The 9,632-nt window shown below is 38.1% G+C and overlaps 2 protein-coding genes across 2 annotated transcripts; one reads left to right on the top strand and one right to left on the bottom strand.

Annotated features, from left to right (window-relative positions):
* Nucleotides 1-283: 283 nt before the first annotated feature.
* On the top strand, nt 284-5,037 carry LOC126582257 (uncharacterized). The gene is made up of 7 exons (XM_050246321.1): nt 284-440; nt 535-1,578; nt 1,721-1,790; nt 2,498-2,916; nt 3,059-3,128; nt 3,855-4,034; nt 4,640-5,037. Exons 2-6 carry the CDS (start codon nt 551-553, stop codon nt 4,005-4,007), a joined length of 1,740 nt encoding a protein of 579 aa, XP_050102278.1. The 5' UTR covers nt 284-440; nt 535-550; the 3' UTR covers nt 4,008-4,034; nt 4,640-5,037.
* Nucleotides 5,038-5,080: 43 nt separating this feature from the next.
* LOC126582258 (glucose-1-phosphate adenylyltransferase small subunit, chloroplastic/amyloplastic-like) lies at nt 5,081-8,568 on the bottom strand. Its single transcript, XM_050246322.1, has 9 exons — nt 8,100-8,568; nt 7,683-7,979; nt 7,286-7,555; nt 6,973-7,152; nt 6,482-6,585; nt 6,254-6,365; nt 5,965-6,063; nt 5,692-5,811; nt 5,081-5,437 (listed from the first exon to the last, which is right to left on the bottom strand). The coding sequence occupies exons 1-9, from the start codon at nt 8,349-8,351 to the stop codon at nt 5,321-5,323; spliced, it is 1,551 nt and encodes a 516-aa protein (XP_050102279.1). The 5' UTR covers nt 8,352-8,568; the 3' UTR covers nt 5,081-5,320.
* Between the last annotated feature and the right edge of the window lie 1,064 nt (nt 8,569-9,632).

The following is a 9,632-nucleotide window of genomic DNA, read 5'->3' as shown; positions in this document are numbered from 1 at the left end:
TTTCTTCATCTAGTATTGCGACTGTTGCTTGGCGTGATCACTTGGTTCAATTACGTTTGGGTAAAGCGAAGTTCGGTGGTGGCGTTTCAATGGAGATGAGGAGTGTTAAGAGACAGCACGCGAGTGTTAAGAGAAAGTTAAGGTAATTAAGTCTTTTTAACTCTAATTTTGGTTAGTTTTATAAAAATTAGAAAATGTAGGTTATATTTCAATAAGCAATTTCTAAAATGGCTATATTTCCAAATATCCCAATATTATCTCAGCTGGCAAAATACCTTATCACTTATACGACGTCGTATCACTATCTTGCTCACTACGAGCGCGCGGTCGCACTGAGAGAGCTTCAAAGGAAACGCAAAAGCCGGACAGTTAATCCTCGCCCCCTCCCCGCCAAAACCTCCACAATTTCCACTGCAGCGCCACCTCGAATCTTCCCTCAGGTGGGTTTCTTCTAAATTCCTCAAATTTCAAATATTTTTTTTCCCTTTTTCTGCAACAATTTTGACGGATTACGATGCTGGTGTGAGTTCTTAGTCGAACAATTTGAACAATGGGTGTTGAAGAATCTATGGAATTGGATGGATTGTTAGAAGTTGAGAATTGTGTTAGGTGTAACGATGGTGGTTCTGGAAGTAGGAAATTGATGGTTTGTAGTGAGAAGGGATGCCCAATTGCTCTCCATGAGGAGTGCATGTGTGCAAGGCCTGTTTTTGATCAATTGGGAAAGTTTTACTGCCCGTATTGCGCGTATAAGCGGGAGTTTTTTCGGTGTCGGGAGTTGGGGAGGAAGGTAATGGGGTCCAAGAGTGTGTTGTCTAAGTTTATTGATGCAGGAGAGGGGGAGGATTGTGGGTGTGAGACGGGCGGGTGGGGTGGTGTTGAGGTTCGGGGTCAGTCTGTGGGAGTAGAAGGAGGTGGGGCCGTGGAAGGGGGAACTGACCAGAGGAGGGAGATTGAAGATGTAAGGGGTGAGGAGAGAATAGATGAGGACCCTGAGGAGGAGGAAATTGTTGAAGAGACACAAGAAGAGGATGCAGAGCCAAGAGAAACAATGAATAACGACAATGCACGTGATGGATTAGACCGAAGAGATGAGGAGGATTGTCTAAGGGTGTCGGAGGAGAGCAAGGGAGGAAGTGATGAAGAAGAACAAGAAGAGGAGACAGAGCACCAGAGTGGTTGTTGTGTACAAGAAATGACGAATAATCACAATGCACATGGATTATCAGACCAAAGAGATGAAGAGGATGGTAAACGGGTGCCTGAGGAGAACGAGGGCGAAAGTGAGGATGAGGAACAAATGCAGTCAGTGGAAAAGGAGGTGCCCGGAAATTCTACTGTTGTGCCTGAATCTGATGAGTTAGATACGGGGTCTCCACTAGTGAGGAAGCAGCGTTTCAAACAGAAGAGTAAAAGGATAAAACAGCCTCAAAGTGTAGCTTCCTTAAGGACAGTGCCCTCTCCATCAAGGGAATTATCAGCTCGTCGAACAAGGTCTGCAGAGGAGCATGCTAAAAACCAAAATGGAAAAGCTAAAACCTTTTCCAAGAAGGAAAGAGAAAATCAGGAATCTGCAAGGTGATCATGAGTTGTCAATTTTATGTTTTTTATGAGGTTATCTATGTTGTTTGATATGTTTTATATGATAAAAGTAGATGGAATGATTCAATATTCTCTTACAATTTTTAATTGGCAATCATTTATTTCTCCTATTATGCAGAAACTTGGTACTTCCTAATGTGAAGGGTAAGAGATCAAAGTGGACAGATGAAGAGATAAAAATGTTGAAGGTATTGTTCTTCCTGATTTTCCAGAATAAGTTTCATCATTTCAAATTTTATAAGCTAACTATTGTCTAGATTCCTTCCCAACAACAGTATGACGATGCCTGATTTCATCTCTCAAGTTATTAAATTCACCTTTTTTTTTTTGCTACAACCAGAAACTGATACTGCCTTGTTCTAAGATAGATCTCTCCCCTTCTCTTTTATTTAGGAGGGCTGAAAATTTGGATTAGGAGTCAAAGTCAATTATCATGCATTTTACTATTATACCCTTGATGAGAGGATATATTGACATGGCATGCACTTTAGGAAATGTGGAACAAAACAAGCTACAAAATACAACTCCAAACCAACCTTTGTTTTCTCCGTCTCGATGGAGAAACTGTGACAGTCGGTTATTTATGCATACATTAGGCCTTAAATGTCAGTGAAGAAAAAGAAGCTTAAAGCACACCTCTATAAAAATTTCAACTTCTTTGTCTTTTACATAGCCTTTTAAGTGCCGACTCTCTCTCTCCCTAACCTCTATCTCTATTTTGGATTTTGAAAGAATTTTTGAAAAAAATTGCAAAGGTAAATCAGAAAAAGGAAAAAAAGTTCGCTGGCTAGGGATAAAAAATGCTGTGCATGACTCATTTGAGTTCAGTACTTTACTACTTTCATATGATTTGTTTAAGTAGTTGGAATCTAACTTAAGTAATCTTCGGCTCCAGGAGGGAGTGAGAGTTTGTGGATCATCAAACGGAAAGATGCAGTGGAAGAAAATTTTGGAATATGGTCATAAAGTGTTTCACAGAACCCGTGAACCAGTTGATCTTAAAGATAAATGGAGGAGGAGCTTGGGGAAAGAAAATAAAGACAATGCACATGATGGATTCGACCAAAGAGATGAGAAGGATGGTATAAGGCTGTCTGAGGAGAATGAGGGCAAAAGTGAGGATGAAGAACAGATGCGATCAGTAGAAAAGGAGGTGCCTGGAAAGTCCAATGTTGATTCAAAATCTGAAAATTTAGATACTGGGTCTCCTCTGGTGCGAAGCAAGCAACTCAAACAAAAAGCTAAAACGAAAGAACAGCCTCCAAATGCTAAAACCTTTTCCAAGAGGGAAAGAGAAATTCAGGAGTCTTCAAGGTGACCTTGAGTTGTATTATCAATTTTAAGTCTAGTGTTCATGAGGTTATGTAGGGAATGTGGTATGTAACTATGAAAATAGTCATTTGATATTCTCATAATTACTAACTGGTGGTCATTTATTTCTCCTATTCTGATGCAGAAACTTGGTACTTCCTAATGGGAAGCGGAAGAGATTAGATTGGACAGATGAAGAGTTAAAAATGTTAAAGGTACTTGTTTCTGGTTGGCTTCCTGCCTTTCTAAAATAGATTTATCATCTGATATAGTGTCAGCTAATTATGTTGAAATTCCGCCAAACAGTATCGTGAACCTGATTTATCTCTATTTATCAAATTTGGCTACAATTAGAAACTGGTACTGCTGCATTCTATTATACATCTCTCCCTTTCTCTTTTATTTAGGAAGGAAAACGAATTGGGTTAGGAGTTTAGGTCAACTATCATAGACTTTTCTATTATACCCTTGACGAGTGGAAATTTATATTGACATATCATGTGCTAGATCATGACACGCGTGTTTGGAAATGTAGGACAATCTACAAAATACAAAACCAAACCAACTTTTTTCTTGCTTGTCTCAACGGCGTAACTGTGTCAGTGGGGGGATTTATGGGTAAATTAAGTTTTGGTATCAATAAAGAAAAACAAGCTTAAAGCGTACGTATATAAATAATATAAATCACTGGCACTGTTAAAAGTTTTCAAATTCTTTGCCTTGTACGTAGCCTTATATATGCTGAGTTGTTTTTTTTCCCCGGCCTGTGAAAAGTTCTTTAAAAAAATTTACTTCAGAAATTTGCAAAGGTAAATCAGAAAGAGGTTAAAAACTTTGCTGGCCACGGTATAAAAAATGGTGTTGCATGAGTGAGTTGAGCTCAGCGCTTTCTCCTGATTTCTCAAGTAGTTGGAATCTAACTCAATAGTCTTCGATTCCAGGAGGGAGTGAGACTTCATGGAACATTAAATGGAAAGATGCAGTGGAAGGAAATTTTGGAATATGGTCATAATGTGTTTCATGTAACCCGTCAACCAGTTGATCTCAAGGATAAATGGAGGAGGTACTTTCGCGAAAAAGCTAGAAAAAGGTGAACATCACTTTGGACTCGCATAAAACAGGTAATTACAGTATCCGTAGTTCATTTATTTTATACTATTGTAGAAGAAATCGGTGGATCAATATTTATGTAGATTTTTAGTTTTCTATATCATATTTGAGCACTTTGGGTTGGCCATAATAGTAAAGATACTGTAGCTAGTCTTTCTTTGTTAACTACGTGCTCAAGCTATATTTATATTCAAATTGGAAAACTGGCCACTAGATTATCCACAGAAGTGCGTCTGAGTAGAATGATTTTGTTATAGCCAGTGCCAAAGGACATTGAGTAATATGTTTCTAACTTTCTAATGGTTTGGATGTCTCAAAACCTTGTAACAAGTGGTATTAACAATCTTATCTTGCTTATTGCCTGCAAAATCAAATTATAATGCCTGCACCATTCACTTATCGTCAATTTCTAGCCTTCGATAGAAACCAAGGAATTTAAGCGGTAATTATTAATATTATCCCAACTTTCTGTCAAGTACATGCAACCCTGTTATTTGAGCTGTCTGGTCTTATACACAAGATGTAACCAATTCCTCAATTGAAAATTGATGCCTCGGAAGCCAATTTCTTTTCTATAACATTTACTAATTATACGAAACTGATTTTGTCTCTACAGGTAATGGCGATGTTGGTCAAGAATGTGCTGCATGTGTGCATTAGAATGGTTGATGAGTGGGATGGAATCGACCAATTTGTACGTCAATGGTAATTTATGTGGTCGGCATTTCGCTTCAACCTGGTGTTAACAAAAGCACGGCATTAAACCCAAAAGAAAATTCATCCTCAAGGTTCAAAACGCAAGCATTGTTATGAAGTTGCCGAAACTTGTCAGCCAAGGAGCTTCAGTCATCGAGGATTTCCTTTCGTAGATCACATTAGGACCTCTTTCACTTGTGTAGTTTTATATAAAGGATGTATCAATGTCATAATCTTTAAGTTTCACATACCAAACTCTCTGAACATGGGTACGATTACGTTGTTTCTTCAACAATAAAGTGTTCTAGTTTTCGAGCATCGCTTTCCCGAGTGTCTTCGTAAGGTATTGTATGATGTGAGGTGAACAATTGGCAAAAAACTTTTATTTGAGATAGAAATAGAGCATCTACAGAGCAAATTCCTGAGGTCTCTTCCTCAATAATTACATCGTAGTTTCGTGAAATGTACGTTACAAGAACAGAAGACAGAACCGCTCAAAGTGCTCGTTAAGTTGCTGTAGCTGCGTACTCGTGGCTCCTCTCAGCCCAGTAACTAGAAAGAACCTCCGCTGTCAGCAATAAACGAGTGGAAAATAAGGTGGCTAGATTACTGTTCCACTAGGAATCAAGGCATCCTTGATCACTGTGACAATCGCGCTCTTTATGAAATATCCGTCTGTTTCTCTTGCTGCTTCTTGCACATTGTCGATATTGATAATCTGTAATTTATAATCGTCGATGGTCAGTTTCACAAAGATAAAATATAAACAGTTTCGTGTGATCAACTAAGAAGAATAAATTTATAATATGAATGTATGTCCAACACGACCTTGCATCTAATGTAAGCAGGGAATAGGAAGTACACATAGGAATCGGTTTTCTGTTTCCATTTAATAAGTTTCAAATCGGCTATAAAATTTAGACTTCAAATTAATAAACTGAAATAATCATGTTATGCTGATAATATCCTTACCTTAACATTTTCTCCAATTCGAGCATTCTTATCAATTATAGCTCTCCTAATGTGAGAATTCTTGCCAATACCGATTGGAACGCTACCCTTTGCAGCTAGAAACCTCCTGTCAGCATCAGTCTGGGGCACAAGAATGGCATCAGAATAATCTAACCAACCCATTGAAATGTCAAACCGACAGTGACAATATTTTGAAGGGAAGTCCATTCATCTTGATAAAACGAAAACATGTTTATTGGGTCATGCCTTAAAATAAAAAGAAGCAGGTTATACCTCATAGTAGTCAGCTCCCATCAGTAATGTGTCTTCAATGACAGCACCCTCCGCTATGCAAGACCGAAGCCCAACGACTGAATGGTGAATTTTACAGTTCTGTGTTTACGAAAAAAATAGGGTTGGGTCAAATGAGCAGGACTGCAATACATTATTCTGATCTCTGTTTCTTGCAACAATAGCACATGGATGTAAGTTTTTCCAAAATCGAAGAAAACATGGGACTAGGATATGACATTATAATGGAACATTTTAACAAAATGATGAATATTTCTATAAAGAACTTTACCTTTATTACACATCCCTCGCCAATAACACTATCTGTGACATCAGCATCAAGCATTTTTGATGGAGGTAAATACCGAGGTTGGGTGTAGATTGGGGATGAACGATCATAAAAGCTACAGTATTAAGTTCGAAATTAGGCAGGAATATTAAATCGAGATCAAACTGATAGCATAACATATCAATTGGCCCAACATAACAGATAACAAACAAGTTATAGAATAAAAGGTACCTGAAATCTGGAACTGGTTTTTTTGTTATCCCCAAGTTAGCATTGTAGAAAGCCTCAATGGTACCAATATCTTCCCAGTAGCCATCATACAGATAAGCTTGAACCTGTAGGCATTACTAATTAGTATTCCAGTGCCTGAATATCTGGATGAAGGGAAGCAGGGTAAAGAACGTATGGAACTGGGAAATACTATCATATAAAATCAATTTAGGACATTGTCTTTTTCATTAGAAAAGGATTTGTTCAGTTTTCAATGAATGATATTTGCAATTGTGTAATACCAGACTATAATGGAGTTCTGATTGCTACTTCTGCATAACAAGATTTAACAGAACTTGGTGTTTCAACTGAATAAGAGAGTGAGACTTGTCCATCCAATACACTTAACAATTATTCCAATCTTTTTCCCCCAAAGTGGACGATGCAAAAGAACCTCTTTTGATAGATCGTAACATAAAAAGTACAGATTAAAATACGACATGAAAACTTACCCTCAAACCAATGGAAGTTGCGCCTGGAATAACTTCACTCCCGAAATCATTTGCACCAGGAAACTTGTCTCGAAGTAGATCTAACATGACATTTTTGCTCACAACATATATACCCATACTGGCAATATAAGGCATCTCTTTAGCTCTCTCATCATCAAGACCCAAGATAGTAGTATCAACCTAAAACAAAACAGAAACAACATTTTGCATCGCTAATCAATTACACACCATAACCCACTAGCGCTCCAATTCACAATGAAACAAATACGTAATGCACTAAATAATTTAAACAATTTGCAAGTGGATCTTTCACCTTCATAGCTTTGAGTTGCTCCCCTTTAGGTTTCTCAGCAAACTCAATAATCCTTCCCTCTTCATCAATCTTCATCAAACCAAAGGCGGTAGCACGCTTCTCATCCATGGGCAGAGCAGCCACAGTGATGTCTGCATCAGTTTCTCTATGTGCCTGAATAAACCTCTCATAGTCCATCCTATACAAGTGGTCCCCAGCAAGAACCAAAAACTCCAACACATTGTGCTCCTCAAACAACCACAAGTACTGCCTCACGGCATCCGCGGTACCCTGCAAACCATCAAAACCAAATATCCAACTCAAAAACCAAACCAAAACCCAATATCCAAACTCAGAAACCAATCGAAACCCGATTCCCAACACAACCCTACAATTACTAAACAAGCGTTTTAATCACCTGAAACCAATTGGGATTCTCAGGGCTCTGCTGGGCAGCAAGAACCTCAACAAAGCCTTCGTTTTTGTAGCCACCCATGTTACTAGCATAAGCACGAGAAAGATGGCGATTGAGCGAAGCGGAATTGAACTGGGTCAGCACATAGATCTTTGATACGTTGCTGTTGAGGCAATTACTGACTGGGATATCGATCAGCCTGTAGTTTGCTCCCAATGGAACAGCAGGCTTCGCACGCTTCTTTGTCAATGGGTAAAGCCTCGTCCCAGCTCCCCCACCCAGTATAATCCCCAACACACTCTACACATCAACACAATCAAATTCCCAAAATTTCAATCAAAACAAGAACTCATTATGCTAAATCGCTAATGCATAGAACAAAAGCACCAAATGCGGTGCAGAGAGAAATGAATTACTCACCCGGCTCGCATCGGGATCAAGACACGTCTGAGAGTTCTTGGAATCGGAAACAGCTTTGGGAGACACAACCAGCGGCGGGACTCTGTTAGTGGGCGATCTCCTCAAACAGGTGCTGGGCGCGGAGATTTTGGTCCCGGAGAGATGAGAGCCACTGAACGAGAGGCGGCTGATGTTATGGTTCTGCTTCGAATTCGGCAACACCGACGATCGGGAGGTGAGCACTCCGCTTGCTGACATCGAAGAGGACGCCATGGAAGAAGAAAATCCAGAGAGAGAATTTCAGAGAGTTGCAGAGGGGAGAGAGTGGAGTGTTGGGACTTGGGAAGTGGCAGCTTTCATGATATTTCGGGACATATTTACCCTTACATTTTGGTGTTAATTACGCAAACCCGACCTCAAATCCAAAATTCCTCAAACACGGGAGAGAGGGTATTATAGATTTTTCAACCATCTGTTAATATAAGTAGTTATTTGACGGGGATCACCAAGAATCTGCGGAAATCGCGAGTATTTAAACAAGTGGAGGTCATTAAACGTCACGCAACGGTGGATGGATCACATGTGGCATGCGGGGTGGGCCTAAGATTTACATCACATGTCACCACTTTTGCTTACCATCGTCTAATTTTTTATTTATACTAACCGATGAACACATATTTTGTGTTTGTGAATAATTTTATTTTATTTTTTATTTTTTTATTAAGGAGTGTGATTAGTTTTTAAAATTTTAAAAATAGTATAAAAAATTGATGGTGCGACAATTTCTCCTAATAAGTGCATATTTTATCTTAATATTACATCATTACTGTTTTATCCATCTTATGTAAATATTGTGTATCAAAAGTGAGGGTAAATTAGGAAAAATAGGAATATGATTGTCATTTTCTCAAAAGATATAAAATTACTATTTTGTCCTCCTTATGTAAGTATTGTGTATCAATAATGAGGATAAAATAGAAAAAATTGGCAAAAAGTTGACAAGAAGGGTTCTCCTAATAATAATATATAGATGGTTATAAAACTCCTTCCCTTTACACGCTTAACCCACATGGCTTTAATCCATTTTATTTAGTCCTTTTAAAAAAAAAATTGTTTTATTTTTATTTTTTATGACAAAATTACCCATGAGAATTTGGTTCTATTATTTTTAGCCAGTTTTGGGTTTTTTTGTTTAAGGGGCTCTTTAGTCTAATTATTTTTGGTGAAGCCTTGAGACACCAAGCTTGATTTCTAGCTTTCTAAGATTAGAGATATATACTATCTTTTTGGAGATTAATTTTCAATTGGTGTTCTGCTATGACAAATATTTCATATTCATAATTATTAGGGTAAAGTACAAAAAACTATCTCAACTATTGGTGTCACGACACTTTTATACCTCATCTTTTAAAATTGACAATGTCATACCTCATCTTTAGAATTTGGTCCAATGTTATACCTTCTGTTACTTGGCCGTTTACTTTTTAGTTAAATGCTGACGTGACTTGATTCGGAGCCAACTTTCTATTAAAAAATCATTAAAATATTATTAAA

This window comes from Malus sylvestris, chromosome 9 (assembly GCF_916048215.2).
Source record: "Malus sylvestris chromosome 9, drMalSylv7.2, whole genome shotgun sequence".
Lineage (NCBI taxonomy): Eukaryota > Viridiplantae > Streptophyta > Magnoliopsida > Rosales > Rosaceae > Malus > Malus sylvestris.
This window is presented reverse-complemented; position numbering and strand designations above follow the sequence as displayed.